The following is a 20391-nucleotide window of genomic DNA, read 5'->3' as shown; positions in this document are numbered from 1 at the left end:
AATTTTCATATTTAAATATTTAGAATTATATTATACAGGGTGTTTCGTGTTTAAGGTAACAAACTTTTCTGAGATGCACAGCTAGGTTAAATGAACAACTTTTCTTAGTGACATTTTTTTCAATTTGCATTTTTTATTTTGCTGAGCTAAATTCTGTTTTCACCGTTTGAGAGTCACTGTTTGTATCTATAAACACGTAATTATTAATACCAAGCTAATAAAGATTTCTAAAGGAAAATGCGTTAGGTGCCGCCTTCATAATTTTGAAATCTGCTGAATTTCAAACAATAATTCTTCAAATTGAAAAAATTATTACTAGAAAATTATTACACATACAAAAAAAAATTACTAAAATAAAAGTTTTATTTTGTCCAGTTCTTTACACAGGAGAAGTTTGTTATCTTATACCCCAAACACCCTGTATACAGGATGTTTTCGAAGTTGAGGCGTTCCTTGTAACACGAGGTACTATACAGGGTGTCCCAGAACTCGCGGATCAAATTGAAACTGTATATTCCTTGATGGTAATGAAGGTAAAAAACGTTTAGAAAAATATTCAGGGTGCAACAGCTTTTTAGTTATGAATTAATCAAATTGACCAATAGAGCTCGATCTAATTTTCCCTTTATGAGAAAATTGAGTACCTTCCCTCAATTGCCAAGCAACGTATAATTCGATGAATAATAAAATTATTTTCAATATTTGTCTGGTCAACTTGTCGAAACAGACGTCAAAAGTGACAGCTACTTTTGAAATAACCAAAAATGGCAAATTTCGCCAAAGGCAGGTGAACAAATGTATAAAATCCAAATCAGAGAACGCAAGAAGTTTCTTCTTCCGACAATGAATGAAATATGGTTTGTTATGAGTGAAAATTTCCAGAGCAATTGTAACCTTGAGGGATATGGCAAATTGACGGGAGGGATATGATGAATTGAAAATTGAACTTTTGTTGATGGAAGGTAAAATGGCGACGTAGCGTCAAGTGAGTAATATTACTACCTTAAAAATCTAAGTAAAAAGTGAAAAATGCAGGGCCTGTGAAGTGAATCTGAATCACAAGAAATTTATCCTGATTCCTGTGCATACACTCTGCATCTGCAACGTATTAGCGCAGCTACACGAGCGGGACGCGTCATCGTCGAAATGAAAGAAAAGACTTTTAGCAACAATCTTGACATTGCAAAAAAAGCTGGAGTTACACGTAGGTTTTGAACAACAAATCAAGCATAGTGGCAACTCCGAAAGAAAGAAGACAAAACTGGATTGAACTAACCTATTTATTTTAGCATCATTATTAGTAAAAATGTAAGGTCAAATTTTATAACTAAATGATGTAGAATGCAACAAATTAAATAAAAAACATGCAAAATAAAAAGAATAATTTATAACAAGTATTCAAAGTGACCACCTTTCATCTGAAGGAATAGGCGAACTCGTTTTATTAAATTTTCCCTTGCCAGTCTAAGCATATTAGGATTAACAGTAGCCAGTGTTTCGTGAATTTGGTCATTTAGTTTTTCTAAAATATTGATAGGTTCGCGGTAAATATAGTTCTTCAAATATACTTCTACCGTCGTCATCAAAGGACTGAAGAACAGCATCTTCAGTCTCTGGCGTTCTAACTTCTCGCGGGGGACCACCAATTTCTTGTCAGGTAGGCACCAAGGACCCAGTGTCTCGAGCACGATACACCAACCATAGAAATACGTTATAATTTGGATGTGGCAAACGTCGTGGAAAACGTATTGCATATTCCCTTGCATCCTCACGTGCATTGCGCCGGCACTCTCCATAAATTATGAGCATTTCGGCATACTCTGCAGCTGTATACATGATTTCAATACGAAGTTTGACAATTTCGAATCAAATTATAACTTGACGTTGTCAAAATCTTCACAGTTGCCCAAACATTTACTTGAAATTCCATACCATTCATACTACAATTATGTTGCTAGGCAATTCAAACCGTTGGTTAAATTCACGTGAAATTCAAATATACAGCGTCCTTCTGATTGGTCAACTTTAATTATTCATTACAAAAAATCAGTTATACCCTGTCCTTTTTTTAAAACGCTATTGCTTTCAGTTATCACCAAGGAAAACGCACTGTAGGTTTGATCCGCGAGTTCTGAGACACCCTGTATATTATTCTTAAGAATTTTAGCGTAAATCTTTTTACTAAAATGTTTGTATTAACAGAGATAATAATTGATTGTATATTTTAAAATTTTGAGCACGGGCCTGTCTATTTCTCCGCTATAAGTACTTGATTAATAACTGACGTGGCCCAGAAATCGCTCTGCGTACACTCTGGAGGCCGCAGCTGCATTCTGATAACATTGTCCATACTTATGTCTGTGAGCTCATTATTTTCGTAATGATAAGCCATTCCGTCTAATTAGATGACAACTCTGACAGTATTTTTGATTAACGTCCATGCTCATTTGACTTGTTTTTTGTCAATTCTAATTTCTAACAACTCAGTGCAAATTTGAGCAGGATCGATTTCAAAAAAATTAACTTTTTGTATCTTCATTGCCGTACACATTTTACTAAGGTGATTTTGGATAAAACTGTTTAGAGTTTGGAAAATGGTTTTTCTTGTTTGGAAAATCATCAAGTGCATCTCTTGGTTAGAACAAGGTTGGTAGAACTGACTAATTTGTATAATAGGTTGCCTCGTTGCCATTTAAAGCAATAGTTTGAATTTTTTCCCCCCGCAAAAGTTACTCGTGACGTCACAGTGTACTAAACTTTTACGACAGAGTCTGTCGATCATGTATTAGGTGTTCCCTCGCTAGAATAAATCCCAAAAAGCCACCCAATAAACTCCACGGAGCTTATAAACCTTGGGTTCTATTCGAACACCCAAAATTTCTGGGTTGATTTTACGTCACGAGTTACTTTCCCCCCCGCCCCCCAATTTTCAACGAGGCAACCTATTATACAAATTAGTCAGTTCTACCAACCTTGGGTTAGAAAATAATAACTGGCATCTCTTGGTCGGAAAGTGAAGTTTTTGTCAATTCTCGAAAATATCATTGTCAAATATCGGCTCACCGTTTACAAGATGTCAATTTTTATAATTTTGCGAACATGTTGTCAGACGAATGGAGAAACATCGTTGTAATTTCCAATTGAATCCAGCAATGTATTATGTTCAATTTGCCAAACATAACCTCAAAGATAATTGGAAAAAATAACAATTCAATGGAACGAGAAGTTTTGTTTCCAATAAAAACCCTGAGAGCGTACACTAAAATAAAAAGTGATAATAGCGAATAAAACAGTATACTAGGCTCGGTGGAAGTTTCATTCCAGCATCAGCATTGTGATCTGAATACCCTCGACGCCGACGCTACGCGTCTAGGTTATTCAACATTATCGCTCCGCTGTAATGAAATATCTTCCAGCTCGCATGTAATATACTAATTTCTGTGCAATTTCCTTGAAGAAGTTGAGCAACCTTAATGCCTCATCATTAGCATTTGTAACTAGGTATAAAAGTCATTAATTCAAAGATGCCATTTCCTCAATATTCAAGGTTTTCTGAATAAAACTTTGCTACAGTCATTGGGTCGTATGATTTCCTTTTAATAAAAGTTGAAGAACGTCCTTAACTTGTTTTGTCTCTGTCTAACATAACGCTTGGCATATACTCTCACTTTGTCTAATCAATTATTTAGCTAATGAAAGGCTTAACGAATGGGAAATCATACGGCCCATTAACGTCAACTTGCCGAAATGAAGCTAATTATAAAATATTTAATGACACCGATTATTTATTAGTTTATTACAATATGGACTATTTGGAACATCGGATATCAGTTTATGGCTACTTGTATGTTTTTTTTTCGTTTTCGTTTTCAATGTACGAATTGACATTTTTAATGACGTAGTTTTATCTTTTTTCTGTGCAATTTCCTACAATAAGTTCTTACACAAATTCTGTGAATTACTTTTGTGAATTCCCAAATAAAAGTGAAGGATTTGACTGATGAATTTGATGCAAATCCTCTGCATTTTGAAAAAAGATAAAATTTACACAACAAATGATGTATTATTCCACAAATGCACCAGTAGATTATAGGTACAGGGTGTATCTGAAATACGTGTGTTAATTTTGACCAGTGGGAGAACTCGCCAATTTATGAAACTTTTTTCTGTAACATTTTTACGAAAAAGCATTACAAATTCAATTAAAATTTAGAATAAATTAGCCATTAAAGTGTACACCTGCCTATGGGTAAGGGCGAAAATTTTCTGTTGTGATGGAAACGGAGCCCTGTTAAAAAAGTTACATTGTTATAGAAGGATTAAAGGAGACTAGTTAATCACACAAAACGACTCGTTTGGTAAAAAATGGGGGGCAAAAAACCTTGGAAAACTTTTGCGAATTTTGAAAAATGTTATAGAGAAAAGTTTAATAAATTGGTTCTTCCACTGGTTAAAATTAACATATGTATTTCAGATACCCCTGTATTATTAAGAGTGAGTCTTTTTGTGCTAAGCCCAGAGATTGAAAACCGAAACGAACTCAAAGTCGGCAACTGGACGAAGCACAAAAAGATCTTCTACTCTGAATGATATACAGGCTCTCCCATCACTTGTGTCAAGTAAGAACAGACTTTAAAACTAATTTATATTTACATGAAGGCGTTATAGGTGTATCAATACTGTAACTGTTCACCACCACAAAAATTGGGTATTACTTTTTTGTTAAAATTAATTACCTAGGTACAGCAGGCAAAAAACTATTACTTTAAAAATTAAATTTTGTTTGATGCAGTTCAAATTTAATATAGGTACTTTAATAAATGTTTTGATGTAAAGATATTTAGTTAAATTAATTTGAACCGTTCTACTTTATGAACATTTATGGCAGACGAAGATTTATGAGGGGTTGCAGTTTGTCTGACGCCGTACCACAGGCAGGTACCCCTGGAACCCTCTGGAATGGTCTTCGTCACATAAAGTGCGGACAATAGTAATAACCACAAACTTAACTTTCTCTTCCATAAATTTTCATGTTGAGGATAAACTCGATTTAAATAAAGACAATTTTTGTGTTGCATTTGTTGGCTAACATTTGCTATGGCTTCTGAGGTCTCCCAGCCCCTTTTTTATGTTCTACACCTTCAGTTTCACGAAATACTCTAACCTTTGTAACCGTTGTAACTGTGGTGATACTTCGCACTACACTCTCAAGATTTTAGCCGTTCAAAGGTACTCTCTCCTGTTAACTAGTTGTTATCAGTGGTACATACTGGGCTTACGAATCAATTCCGATACAACACGACAGATCAGCAACATTCACGGTACACGAAAAAAATGACATGCAAAAATGTTTCACTCAGGCCTGCTTTCCGGGGGTTCCGGGTGGTTTCGCTGCGGCCTCTTCAAGTGGCGGAAAGGGTTCAACGATTCGGTGTTCTGAAGTAAAAACCATTTTTATGCACTAAGTTACATTAGATATTTTGTAAATTATAAATGTACCAATATCTCAGTATCGCAAGTGTATTAATTTATTAAATAAATTATACCCCACAATGTACTCAAAGATACCAGTATTTTTTTTTTATGACGTGGTTCAAGGAACACGTTCCCGAATAGGCCGACGTACTTTCTCTGATGCATCGACTTTCGTTTCTATTTGTTCCCTTTCTGATTCAAACTCCCTGCATACAACTTTACTACATTCAGAACCACATACAGTTTCAGGCGAACATTGTCATACAGTTTGTAGAAAATGTAAACAGCGGTTATGACAATTCGAATTTAGGACTACTCGTATTTAATGGAAGTTACAACGAAGAAATCAAAAAGAGATTGTTACTTTGCATCAAACATCATATCGATTTGATTACGTTTGGCAACAAATTTATAAAGAGTGCTTGGCCGTTCATATTTTTATTTTCCGTTTCTGGAGGACTCTTGGGAATCAGTTTACTCATGTTTTTCATTGTGGTAAAAATCTGTTGTTTTTTCTGCTGACACTAATAAAATGCAGTTTGAAGATCTGCCGATGTATGTGCGTTTGTGCTCTTTGGTCTTGGTAGCAGCAGTTACAAGCAGCCTGTATACTATTCAAGGACAAGGCATTGAAAACATTGTATGGTTCTAATAAAAAATGAGTACAATGGTTAAATCATCAAATTGTTTTATTGCAGGTCTGTCTCAAGTTTTGTGTATTTGCAATTGGTATTGCTGGAATGAAGAAAATCAGCTAACAATTTTTGGGGTTTTTAAGCAACACAACTAAACCGTTTAAAATCAAATTTTCAGATAAAATATCTGTAAATTATAAATTGGAAGTTGATGTAGGTGAAAATATCTTGAACAGTTTCACATTTCGCTAATTATGTCGTTTCAGATTGCCACGGCAATTTATTCAGTCTCATCTCTTTTAGTTTACATTACTGACTCCGTAGTTAAATGTTGAAGTGGTTTAAATACTTGGAATAAATCACCGTTTTACAATTGAGACTTGTCAAGAGCAATTGCACTAATATCAATGTAGAATTCTCCAAATTGACAGCAAGAAAAGACAATTGTAATCAATAATCAATCACTCTATAAAACATCAAAGACATAATCATTTCCTTTGTAGCTTAATACTAAATAGTACTTTGAATAAATACGAAAATCGTTAGAGTGTTAGTTTTTTGTTTGCATTTAGGTAATTCAGTTAATTATTTATTGATCTAATTGTGCTCGCGTATTTGTTTGTTAGTTGTGATCCAATCAGTCAAAAGGAAATATTGCCTTAAGACGCAACAGGAACCACCAGATAATGTAAGTGAGTTGTAATTGGTTATATAATTTAATAATTGTTACAACAAGATTGCGTCGCAGTATCTCTAGTTAGTAGCCCGCAGGCAATAAAATACAAAAATTATCTTGATCAAAGGTGGTCATGGATTTTCAAATAATAGTCGAAGCATTTGTGTCAATCATTTTCTGAATATCAGAATCTGTCAGTTTTATTTTTTCCCACGCTTTGCAGTACTGCCGAAGGATTTTTATGCATACCTTACAAAATGTGTTGGTTTGTTTCGCGAAACTGGCTCTGTACCTCATAAAAAAGGCACGAAAGAAATCGTCACACGAAATAAGTTGAGACGGACGTTTTCCAATCCATGACCACCTTTGACCAAGATAATTTTTGATATCCCGGTATTTGGTGATCACTTCACTTTATTACATTAAACTATACCTACTGTGTAACAAATTTTAACTTACTTATTTGTTTCTAGGTCATAAAAATTATTTCATAATAATATTGACAGTAATAGCAGGTCACACTTTTGTTGGCCAGCGGATTATTTTTAGATTTCTCTGGAATTAAAAGTATTACAACGTGTTGGAAGTTTCAGAATTTTCATTGTCATAGTTTATAAAAGTTTCATAAATTATCTGAAGAAAAAGTTCTTTCTAATCCTGTCAGATTTACAATCTTTAATTTGTGTTTTTCTTATTTCTTTTATTCTTTAGTTCAGTTCATTATATTGGTCTTACTCCCTCCAAAGTGAAACGAGTATTTACTTACCACGTCATCTCTGATATTTGAATATTTGAGCAACCTCCATCAATAACTTTTGTAACCAGCTGTTAAAGTTCAATATTCAAGGTTTTCTGAATAAAACTGTGTTACAGTTTGTAATGATTTGAATACATTAGTTTTTCCGCCAAATATTTGAACCTGCGCAAAACGGTAACAAATGTGGTCGTGATCGTCATCGAATCGGAGGAGCCCTACGTTGTGATTTTCTTTTGGCGGAAAAGGTTCGGAATGCAAACGGTGAGGGTTCCAGTTGGAAGAGTGCCGCAAATAAGACACACATGTGAGGGACGTAAAATACCTTTTATTAAAAATGCCTGTAATAACTTTGATGAAAAAGAAATTGAAACGAATACAAAAGACAGAAATTAAGGTTAACGAAGTACAAGAAATTAACTAGTTGAGTACATCACAAAGATAAACGACAAGAGGAATGCAACAATATTTAAAATAGCAGAAAAACGGGCACATGACAGACAAAATGACAGTTTAAAGCTTGCAAAACAAGTAAACAAATTATAAGGCAGTTATTACAGACAGGGACGGATGAAAAACCCTCTTCAAAAACCGTATCCCAGGTATTACTCATATTTCACAATTAGATTAATGACAAAAACAATGGTTATTTGAAACTACGCGGTCAAGGTACGCCAACGGGAACTTAGAGCTGGAGGTAACAAACTTTCGGTCGCGAGGGGACTCAGAAGAATAATCTGAATCATCTTGAAATCAAGCGACGTTTATAGATATTCGAGGTATTAATGAATGTCAGACTATTTCGCCGACCAAGCAAGAGTGACAGAGCGCCTCGGGGTCGTACGATTAGCATCACTAAACAGCATAAGCGAATATTTAGCTCCACCGTCCCCAACCAACCGTTTCCCGACAAACCCCCGAAATCTCTATAACCTCGACGGAAGCTTCACGAAAACATCCCGCCGCCGCATTAGCGAAGACTCAGGTCCGCCCCCGCTAACGGCTTTAAATAACCGTAGCTTCCACAGAAATTTGACTAAACAACCCTCCGACCTCCTGATTGCCACCTAGCTTCCATGGGGGCGCACTTACAACATTTTACTTTAACTTTTCCGAAATCTAACAACAACACAAAGAAAAACCCGAGTTTAATTCAATCGAACAAAGCGTAACATTAACGATGAGAAAATTCGACACAACATAGCGCAACATTAAACAATGATGAAATAAGCAAAACAAAACACAACATTAAACAAGGATAACATAAGCAAAACAAAACGCAACATTAAACAAGGAGGAAATAAAAGAGAACAAGACGTGAAGTTAAATAACGATAAAATAGAACCACTTTAAATGGCACAAATATCAGTAAACAACATAAATCACGAATACAATAATCGCTGGTAATGTTAAACAAAAAGAAAATGGCGGGTCGAGTGCCGTTAAAATAAAATGTTAGTGAAGAAAAAAAAAGAAAACAAAATGGACGCTCGCGGTTCGGACGACGGCTCCTAATTTCCGAAATTACAAGATTACAAAAAAAGAACCTCCCGGGAGAAAGATACCGCTTAAAATTAACGAATGGGCGCTTCTTAAAGCAACAGCATGCAACAAAATGAAATCTACAACATACCCTTACCACGTGGTCCTGGCCCCAAAACAAAACACAAAAAAAAACAACGAAAGTGGGATAAATTACCCAGGTGAATTAAAAACGTTGAATTCTTCACGGGGACACAAAATATCTACTCGGAACGGTAGTGTAATCGGTTCAGATGTAACTTACTGAATTTTTGGAATATTGGATCGCTCTTCGCAAGGTCTGTTCGTTTCGAAAAACCAAACAAAAGTGAACTACCCCCTTCAACCCCCCGCGCGAGCCCGTTTCCCCCCGCTATATTTCCGCTAGTAGTTCCCAGTCTAGCCGCTAGTACCTTCACATTTGGCGCGCTGTTGTGGCGGTACCGGAAACTTAAATTTAAATTTTAAACTGGGTCACTACAAGTTATTAATGTCAAACTACCAAAATTAATACCAAATAATTATATTTAATGACATCGATTATATTACAATAAGGACAATTTAGAACATCAGACATCAGTTTATGAATACTTGTGTGTTTGGTAAGTTGAAATCTGATCATTTGATTTCAATGTACGAACTGTCATTTTCTTAAACTTTGTGAGTTTGTGTCTTATCGTTTTACAATATAATTTTTTCTCTGAAGTTCCAAAATAAATTAGATGTAACTCTTTTGCATTTTGAAAACAGAAGAGAATTGACGTACTATTTCACAAATCCATTTTTGACAATCCTTTTTTCATTAAGCACTCAACACCATTTAATGATTTTTGCTTTCACAGAATTTACAGACATAATCCTGAATGGAGTATTCTACCAAACAACCATTTGAAGGTATATCATTTACGCATTAGTCAAAAGTATGGAAAATTCAACTAAAAATACAAATTTATTTCAGACGATCCGATATGGCTAATTCGATTTTTCGCATTTGACATTGCGAATCTGAAATTCACGAGAGTCATGTTTTTAATGACGCTAATATTACACTTAGTGGTTACACTCATTGAAATTTATTTCTCCTTCTTCGTCTTAAATCTAAGAGATAACATTCTTTATGGACCTTTTTTTTTCGGGATGTTCTACGTAATGCTTCAACATCATTTTGGATAAAATAATCAGCTTCTAATTTCTCAGGGAATACTTAACTTAGTAGTACTTTTGAAAGAGAATGAATTGGTTGACAACATTTTAAAAATATTTAAACCATGGCCAACGGATTCCTCTGGGAATGAAACTCATGCACAAATTAAAACCGAATCAAGGTTTTTCTCATTTCTCGTGATTGTAAATTTAATTTTGACACTCATTGCTGCCATTTTGTTTATTGTGCCAGTTCCCAATGACGAAGAAGTGTATTTTGCGATGTACCTTTTTGACAGATGGTTTCCTAGTTGTGCTCCAATTTTGAAACGGTTTTACACATCAACAATTCTTGTGGTGGCGTTTGCAATTGTGACTTCTGCTCACATGTTTTTGTATGTTGCAGAACAGTTGAAATTTCAGATATATTTACTTTGTAAAAATATTGGTAATAACACTTCTCTGGTTGAGTACTGTGACGATGGTTTTTTAGTCAACAACAAACACAATCAAATTGCAGTTGAAGATCGAATTAAATTTTGTATTAAAAGACATATTGAACTGATCAAGTAGGTCTCTGAAACTGTGTCTTTTTTTTCTTTAAAATTAATTTCAGGGTTTTCTCTGATGGTATAAGAAGAGTTCGAAAGTTGATTCCCCTATTTGCGATCATTGGAATTCTCATATTTCTGAGAATTTCTTGTATATTTTATTCTTTGTTTGTAAGTGTAATCAATGCGAGCCGATTTACATACTTAGGCAAATATAATTTGTAGTATTGGAATTTATCAAAAGGAAGAAATCTCAGAGCTGGTGTCACGGTCATGGCTGGTGTTTTTACATTTTGCTTGATCATGTTTACAGGACAATCAATAGAGAATCAGGTATTTCTCATACTTTCTAACACTGTCAACGTCATAGCCGCCCTTTATGTAAGTAATTGTTGATCGCAAGGTATTTATTTCGTTCCAGTCAGACGTGATACATTGCACTAACGGAAATATACTGTGGACCACTCTGGATAAGAAGAATTTACGTTTACTAATGACAATGACGCTGGTATTGAAGACTCCGTTAAAAGTAAAATTTTCAGAAAATGTTGTTGCCAACTACAAACTTGGAATTAAGGTGGGTCTTATCATCGAGAAATGTCTTTTATTTTAAGGAGATGTTTTTTAGCTCGTTAAAGCGGTGTATTCTGCAATATGTTTCTTCGTTCAAATAAAAAGTGCTCTTCATTAAAATATGATTCTTGTCGGATGCATTTTTAAAAATTATTAAAACTTTTATATTGGCTTTTCTAGTCAAGCTAGTTAAGCTTCTTAATAATTAGGGATTGGCTTTTCTTTATTTGTTAAGCTCTTTTGTACCACATACTAGGCAGTATTAGTAAAAGGTAGCAAATGCTTTTGCTAGCTATTTTATAAGCAATTGCTTTAAGCGATATTAATAAAAGTGTAGTAAATGCTAGTGAGACCTGGCTAGCAAATGCTTTTCCTCGTTTTAGAAAGCATTTGCTTGACGATATTAGGATTTGCTTCTTTTACTATTAATAAACTTTAGCATTACTTCAAATAGTAAGCAATTGCTAGGATAAATGACATTCTCCTTCATGTCATATTAGTAGTTACAAATCGGCTGTTAAAGCACCATAAAAGTATGTTCCAAGTGCCAAGAAACCGTAAATTTTACAAAGAAAAGAAAGACAATACCATTATAAGAGAAGATGATGTAAAATTGTTTCATTTCCGAAATGAAAGTGTCGAGTGGATTGCTGATTTTTTTGGGAATGACGATGAAGAAACGCATGGTGGTGCTTTATCTTCGGTAATGAAAATAAAAATATTGTTGCGATATGTGGCTGATCCAGGTATAAAAAATAAAATTATTCATAGAGTAATAAATAGTGTTAAACTATTTATAAGATTTCAGATTGGGGTAGCTGAAGTCAACCAATTTTATCGAATGTTGTAAAATTTGTCACGGGAAAAATTATAGAAAAGGCACCACTTTGGATACATTTTCCTGGCGCCCTGCATTGAACGGCAAGCAATTACTTGTCAAGTAACTAGCATATGCTTTCGTCGAGAGGATTTGTTTATTAATACTAAAACAAGCAATTGCTAGAAGCAAAAGCTTTTACTTTAAAGCAAATGCTAATGCTAAGTAACAAATGCTTCGAAGCATTTTCTTATTTTTATTAATATCACCCACTGTATACATGATTGTGTACAACTTCGTTTTATGCACAAATAACTGTAATAACTGTAGTAAAAAATAGGCACCCTTGCCTTTAAAATTTTGAAAAATTAATGTGTAGTGATATGCACTAAGTTATAGTCCATTTTTTAATTATAGTCCGATGTATCAATTAAAAAGCAGAACAACTGTCATATTGCTATCTCTTTTCAACATAATGTAAACAAACTATTGAATTCTTGTACGTATTGTATTAAGCGTGTCCCACTATGCATCTCGCTTTAGCATGTGCGATTAGAGCAAGACGCGAATTGTACGTTTCTTCCACTAGCGACGACGTCAAATTTTTAGGTTACGTTTTAACCACGTTATTTGTGATTATTTTGTTTAATTTTGCTTGAAATGTCCTCCGTATGATGCCAACGAAAAGCATGTGGACAGATCCTTTTGCAGAATTTGTAAATTGCAAAAATAATATTGGAATTGCGCGGAAACTTGCAAGACTGGAAGTTAACAGGTAAGGGGGTAAACTAATTCCTAGAGAGTTGTTTTGTGTTCATGGCGTTGCCGAAACAAAATCTAGGAAGAAAGAAAGACAGTCTAAACGTGATTGTTTAGTGCTGTTTTCAACAATTTTTAATATATCTGACCTATTAGTTGATATGTAAATAGTTAGGTATCAAAAGCGTTCTGAAGGGAGCGGTTTTTTGAAAGATAAAATTAAAACGGATGAATGAATTTGCAGAAATACCAAGAAAGCACGAAAGAACACAATATCTGTCTCATGTTGCCTAAATAGAGTTTCAAATATTGGTAGAACCATGCACTGCTGTCAAATGTCGAAAGCAGACGCAGGTCATGTCGACTTCTTGATTCGGACTAAGCTCATCGGACTATAATAAAAAAATGGACTATACATTAGATATTTAGTAAATTATAAATGTACTAATATCTCAGTATTACAAGTGTATTAATTTATTAAATCAAATATATAATACAATTTAATATTACAATAAATTGTATAATACATACTACTATACGCTTGATTGTGACACGAGTTGCTTGAGGCACGACGAACGCAGTGAGGAGTGTTCCAACAGAACGAGTGTCACAGTGCGTCATATAAAACCAGTATAAAATATAATTTTTTCTACTTTGGTCGCATTTGGTTTTATTTCTTCCCACGCTTTGCAGTACTGCCGAAGGATTTTTATGCATACCTTACAAAATGTGTTGGTTTGTTTCGCGAAACTGGCTCTGTACCTCATAAAAAAGGCACGAAAGAAATCGTCACACGAAATAAGTTGAGACGGACGTTTTCCAATCCATGACCACCTTTGACCAAGATAATTTTTGATATCCCGGTATTTGGTGATCACTTCACTTTATTACATTAAACTATACCTACTGTGTAACAAATTTTAACTTACTTATTTGTTTCTAGGTCATAAAAATTATTTCATAATAATATTGACAGTAATAGCAGGTCACACTTTTGTTGGCCAGCGGATTATTTTTAGATTTCTCTGGAATTAAAAGTATTACAACGTGTTGGAAGTTTCAGAATTTTCATTGTCATAGTTTATAAAAGTTTCATAAATTATCTGAAAAAAAAGTTCTTTCTAATCCTGTCAGATTTACAATCTTTAATTTGTGTTTTTCTTATTTCTTTTATTCTTTAGTTCAGTTAATTATATTGGTCTTACTCCCTCCAAAGTGAAACGAGTATTTACTTACCTCGTCATCCTTCTCTGATATTTAAATATTTGAACAACCTCCATCAATGCCTCATCAATAACTTTCGTAACTAGCTATTAAAGTCACTAATTTCGCTCTATGCTCCAATATTCAAGGTTGTCTAAATAAAACTTTGTTACAGTTATTAAAGTCAAATTACCAAAATTAATTACCAAATAATTAATTATATTTAATGACGCTGAGTATATTACGATAAAGACAATTTAGGACATCAGTTTATGAATACTTGTATGTTTGGTAAGTTGGAATTTCATAATTTAAATATACAGTGTGGAAATTACTTATGGAATAAATTCAGTAATTTCCAAACTAATGACATTTGTCGAAAACGCTGACACAGGTCAATTTTTATTTTTCATAATGCTTATTTTAAGTTGCTTTACTTGTTCATGACGTCATCTATTTTTGAGTTATGACGTCACATTTTTTTTTGATGACAACCCCCACTTTTTTCTTCTCTTTCTGATAGACCTTCCTACTACCTAAACAATGAATGAAAAAAATTGGTACCTTACATAACAATTTTTTTGAGAAAATGACAAATTTTACTTCAAAAACTTAATTTAATTAAATTCAAGAATGTATTTTGGCGATGGTAAATTTGGACCCACCATACAGTTTAAGACAAATTTCTCTTGAAGTAGGTTTATGTAAATCGTGGATACGGAATATCCTCAGGAAGTACAAATATCATTCCTACAAGGCACAGCGTCATCAAGATACGTATTTTTGGTGTTGACGTAAAACGTAGGAGTGCATTCTGTAATGAAATAACAATGACAGAATCAACATGTAAACATCTGCCTTTTGGAGTCGGATAAAACTAATTTAAAAAAAATTATCTTCTTATCTATCCCTCAGCAAAAAAAAATGGTACATAACAATTTTGTTGTTCTTCACGAGATCTGTCACTGGTTAACATTAATGTATGTACTTATTTCTGAAACACGTTGTATATGTACAGGGTGTTTGAAAATTGCTAGTACAAAAAAAAACTGTGGCATCTGGAAGCCCTAAGAAATCCAAGAAACCAATTTTTAATTTTTTAAAACAAAAGGGATAAAGTAACCCTATTCCTGCATATTCTACGCCTCAGGCGGGGCAATATTTTTTAAACCTTGGTAACCAAGCGTGATGATCGTAGTGATAATGAAGGACTATACAACAATATGAAAAATTTATATTTTTTTGCAAGATCTTGGCAACCACAGATTGACAGTTTAAGAACATCAAATTTTTTATTTCGTTATTGCTTAACAACGTGATGTGTCTTTTTAAAATACCTTAACTCAGTGGTGCACTAACAATTTTAACCCAATTTTTAGTAATTTTTATCTCGAAAACTAGAGGATTTTTATTAGAATTTTCTTTTGCCGATGACTTCAACTCACCATCACCAATTACCAGTTTTTTTTTGTACTAGCAATTTTCAAACAGCCTGTATATGAGCAATAAAATTAATTTGTAATCGAGTAATCCATGTATTTGAATTCGTATGTCTTTTGCGATTGATATGTTGAGTTCTAACCTGTGTTTCAAGCTGTGTTTATTGGATCGTGGACTTCAAGTAACGACATACGATTTCGGATTAATGGATAACTCGATTACAAACTAATTTGATCGCTCTTTATGTATATAACGGGCCTTCAAATAAATTTATATTTAGAGCAACCTATGGAAATTCAATTGTTTGCAACATTTTCCCAGCGTAGAAAATGACACAAAAAACGTTTGACATTTTAACGAAATAAATTAGGTTAGAAAATATTTTTAATTTTTGTAGTGTATTCTCCCTATTCCCTCTCCACGGAATATAACAATATGAAATTGGGAAAAAGCTTACTATGTAACCTGTGCAACTCCGGGAAATAATTGGTTACCTACAAAAATTACTTTACACTGTTAACAGAATTAGAATGTCGCCTACGCCTATACTCTAAATATATATTTATTTGAAGGCCCGATATTTATCATTATCACGCTTCCAATGTACGAATTGTAATATTCTTAAATTTTGTGAGTTGGTGTTTTATCGTTTTACAACGTTTTATAATTTTTTCTCAGAAGTTCTAAAATAAATTATTTATGTGACTCTTTTGCACTTAGAAAACACACAACTTCAGAAAAGAATTGACCTATTATTTCACAAATTCAAATAAATTTGTGACAAACGTTTTTTCATTAAGCACTCAACACCATTTAATGATTTTTTCTTTCAGAAGATTTACAGACATAATCCTAAATGCCAAATGGAGTATTCTGCCCAACAACCGTTTAAAGGCATGTTAATTACGAATTAATCTAGAGTCTGGAAAGTTCAAGTAAAAATATATACAATGTTATTTCAGACGATACGTTACGGCTAATTCGATTTTTTACATTTGACGTTGCGAATCTGAAATTCGCGAGAGTCATATTTGTAACGACGCTAATATTACACTTATTGGTTACACTCATTCAAATATATTTCTCTTTCTTCGTCTTAAATCTAAGAGACAACATTCTCTATGGACCTTTTTTTTCCGGTATGTTCTATGTAATGATTCGACATCATTTTGGGTAAAATAATTAACTACTAATTCCTCAGGGAATCCTTAGTTTATTGGTACTTCTGAATGAGAATAAAGTGGTTGACGACATTTTAAAAATATTTAAACTTTGGCCAATGGATTCCGCTGGGAATGAAACTCTTGCACAAATTAAAACCGAATCAAGGTTTTTCTCATTTCTCGTGATTGTAAATTTAATTTTGACACTCATTGCTGCCATTTTGTTTATTGTGCCATTTCCATATGACGAAGAAGTGTATTTTGCGATGTACCTTTTTGACAGATGGTTTCCTAGTTGTGCTCCAATTTTGAAATGGTTTTACAGATTAACAATTCTTGTGGTGGCATTTGCAATCGTGAATTCTGCTCATATGTTTTTGTATATTACAGAACAGTTGAAGTTTCAGACATATTTGCTTTTGAAACATGTTGATAACATCACCAATCTGGAAGAGTACTGTGACGATGGTTTATTGATCAAAAACAAACACTATCAAATTGCAATCCAAAGACGAATTAAATTTTGCATTAAAAGACATATTGAACTGATCAGGTACGTATCTGAAATTGTATCATATTTTTTCTTTAAAGTTAATTTCAGTGTTATCTCTGACTGTATAAGGAAAGTTCGAAAGTGGATTCCTCTATTTGCTATCATTGGAATTTTTATATTTCTGAGTTGTATATTTTATTTTTTCTTTGTAAGTGTAATTAAAATGAATCAATTTACATATTTAACGCAAATAAAATCTGTAGCATCAGAATTTATCAATAGGAAGAAATCTTAGAGCTGGTGGCACGTTCGTGGCTGGTGTTTTCACATTTTGCTTGCTCATATTTACAGGACAGTCAGTAGAGAATCAGGTATTTCTCACACTTAGTTTTTCTCACTGAAATACATATTTGTTTCGCTCCAGACAGACGTGTTACATCGCATTAACGGAAATATACTGTGGACCACCCTGGATAAGAAGAATTTACGTTTACTAATGACAATGACGCTGGTATTGAAGACTCCTATAAAATTAAAATTCTCAGAAAATGTTATTGTCAACTACGAAATTGGAATTAAGGTGGGTCTTCTCAAGATAAATTTACTTTATTTTAGAGAGATGTTTTCTAGATTATTAAAGCGGTGTATTCTGCAGTATGTTTTTTCCTTCAGATAAGAAGTGCTCTGCATTAAACTTACGATCCTTGTCGGATGTCTCTTTAAAAATTATTAAACCTTTTACAACGGTTCTTTTAGTCAAGTCAACTTAAGATTCTTAATTAATGATACGTGTTTCTATTTATTATTAATCCTCTTTTGTAACACAGCCTGTATATTTATAAGTTCACTTTTCCTTTTTACGTTTATCTTTAGAAATATTTATGTCACCAACCTGTTGTAAAAATAGCAATTTAGTGATAAGAAAGTTACTACATAATATGTAATAGTATATTACATGCTACCTAGGTGGAAAATGTAGTTTGTACTTTGCAGCAAAAACTAGGGGAAATTGCGTTGTAAGGTTGGTAATTAATGACCTAGACAGACAAAAACGTCAATTCACTTTAAACAAAATGGACGCTTCATCACATTTGCAATTGTAAAATTAATTCTCAACTACACAATAAATAAGTAATTTTATTATAAAACAAATAAAAATACAATTCAAGAAGGTAAGAGTAATAACAGGGCCTTGAAGATGTTAAATTATTTTTAAATATTTTTGAGTTATTCGTTACAAAAAATAATGTACCTAAGTTTTGCGAGAAGAAATTTCCCGCGTTCGTACTAATGCAGCGCTCCCTGCGGTCGTGCCGCAAACAAAGTGCTCACGCGGGAAATTTCACTTCCCGCATATGTTAGGTAAATAACTATTTCAACGTTATTTCAACATCATTACCTGGATTGTTCGTAAAGTGAGCGACAGTATAAAATGAAGAAAAAAGTGTAAAATTTTAGGTGTTTTCTTTAACAGCTTGACAATTTGGACTTGCCAAGAACAAGTGTTCTAAGATCAATTTGGAATTCATTCTTCAAATTTACAGCAACGAAAGACAAAGTTTATTGAAATCAATCACCAATGGTCGATTATCGATCGCCCATCGTCGATTATTAATCATCAATCAACCACTCAATAAAGCACCAAAGACATAATAACTTCCTTTGTAATTTAATACTAAATAGCACTTTGAATAAACACGTAAATCGTTACGGTGTTAATTTCTTATTTACACTTGAGTAATTTAGTTAATTTATTTATCGATCTGATTGTGCTCGCTTATTTGTTTGTTAGTTGTGATCAGAAAAAAGGTAATACGCAAGAGGAACCACCAGATAATGTACCTAAGTGAGTTGTTATTTAATTTAGTAATTATTCGAACAACCGAAGTACCTACCTGCAGTTAGTAACAAAAGATAGAAAGTCAAATTAGAATTGTGAGTATCAAATCCAGGGACAGGTTTACGTAATAAAACAAAACATTAATTCCTGCAGAGACGCTTAAAAGCTTTATTAATTGCATCTATGCCATAATTAACAAAGTTTCATTTACTCATTAAAATAAACTCATAACTTTTTGCTTTTCAAAGTGAGACATGACTGTGCATTTGGAAAGAATTGTGTAAAGATTATTCTATCATATGACTCATTTAAATCATTGATGTTATCTTGCACAAATAGCGAATCATGAGCAGATTTAACGCTGAAATAGAGTTTACAGTCACCAGCAAAAGCTGCCTTTCACATTGAAGTACATCTAGCAAATCATTTAAAAAAATTTAAAATAGGAGTGGATCTAGAGTCGAACCTTGAAGTATACTTGAAGTAGGTTTTGAAAATTTTTGAAAGTGAAGTAAATAGTAAGGCTGAAACAGAGCAATCCAGCGACTTCGAGGATCTAAAATTTCAGAAGCAAATTGAATAAAACAAGATGAGTTTGTAATTTTGTGATGCAAGATGTGACTGTGTAATATTCAAAAGTGATTTCCAAATTGCGCAGGTGTTTATAGTATATTACATACCGAGGAGGAAAGTGTACCATTCCTGTCGAGAGAACAATAGTTTACCGAGAGGATTGCCCTCGAGGTGAACTAGTTCTCGAGACACAGGAATGGACTTTCGCCGAGGCTTGTATACTATTTTTAGTATCAGTTCACTTCATTACATTATAAATACTACACTACGTAACATATATTAACTTATTTGTTTCTAGGTCGTAAGCCTTATTTCATCATTATTTTATTCATTGTTAATGTTACACTTTTATTGGTCAACGGATTATTATTAGATTTCTTTGCAATCAAAATTGTGACAACGTGTTCGAAGTTTCAGAATGTTAAAAGTCATAGTTTATAAGTTTCTGAAAAAAAAATATTTCTAAACCTATCAGATTTACAAGAGTTTAGTTTTAGTTTTTTTTTTAATTACTTTTATTCCTTTAGTTCAGTTTTTTTCCATTGGTTTTACTCTCATTCCAGCGTCGTGATCTGAATACCCTCGATGCCGACGCTACGCATCTAAAGTCCATTCATTTTGTATTGAACTTTTCAAGGTCAAATAATTTAAATTTTGGCACTGTAATTATGTTTTGTAAATAGTGACATGCATATAACCAACATAATGTGATTTAGCAATGCTCAATTCAACGTTTACGTTGTTTACCTGCATGTCACTATTTACAGAACATAAT

At 33.4% G+C, this 20391-nt stretch overlaps 1 protein-coding gene and 1 long non-coding RNA gene across 2 annotated transcripts; both read left to right on the top strand.

Annotated features, from left to right (window-relative positions):
• Positions 1-10999: 10999 nt before the first annotated feature.
• On the top strand, positions 11000-12474 carry LOC138125378 (uncharacterized). The gene is made up of 4 exons (XR_011157434.1): positions 11000-11088; positions 11177-11332; positions 11384-12074; positions 12130-12474. It is a non-coding gene; the product is annotated as an uncharacterized lncRNA (long non-coding RNA).
• A 3741-nt stretch (positions 12475-16215) lies between these two features.
• On the top strand, positions 16216-19503 carry LOC138127036 (uncharacterized). The gene is made up of 6 exons (XM_069042886.1): positions 16216-16697; positions 16749-17263; positions 17312-17411; positions 17467-17574; positions 17628-17783; positions 17834-19503. Exons 1-6 carry the CDS (start codon positions 16689-16691, stop codon positions 17894-17896), a joined length of 951 nt encoding a protein of 316 aa, XP_068898987.1. The 5' UTR covers positions 16216-16688; the 3' UTR covers positions 17897-19503.
• Positions 19504-20391: the final 888 nt, after the last annotated feature.

Source organism: Tenebrio molitor, chromosome 3 (assembly GCF_963966145.1).
Source record: "Tenebrio molitor chromosome 3, icTenMoli1.1, whole genome shotgun sequence".
Classification (NCBI taxonomy): Eukaryota; Metazoa; Arthropoda; class Insecta; order Coleoptera; family Tenebrionidae; genus Tenebrio; species Tenebrio molitor.
This window is presented reverse-complemented; position numbering and strand designations above follow the sequence as displayed.

Bases quoted from the DNA above. Each gene is read 5' to 3' on its own strand.
- LOC138127036 (XM_069042886.1), top strand. The intron at 17,412-17,466 runs GTAAGTGTAATT...TAAAATCTGTAG, and splicing joins GTATATTTTATTTTTTCTTT to CATCAGAATTTATCAATAGG. The intron at 17,575-17,627 runs GTATTTCTCACA...GTTTCGCTCCAG, and splicing joins GACAGTCAGTAGAGAATCAG to ACAGACGTGTTACATCGCAT.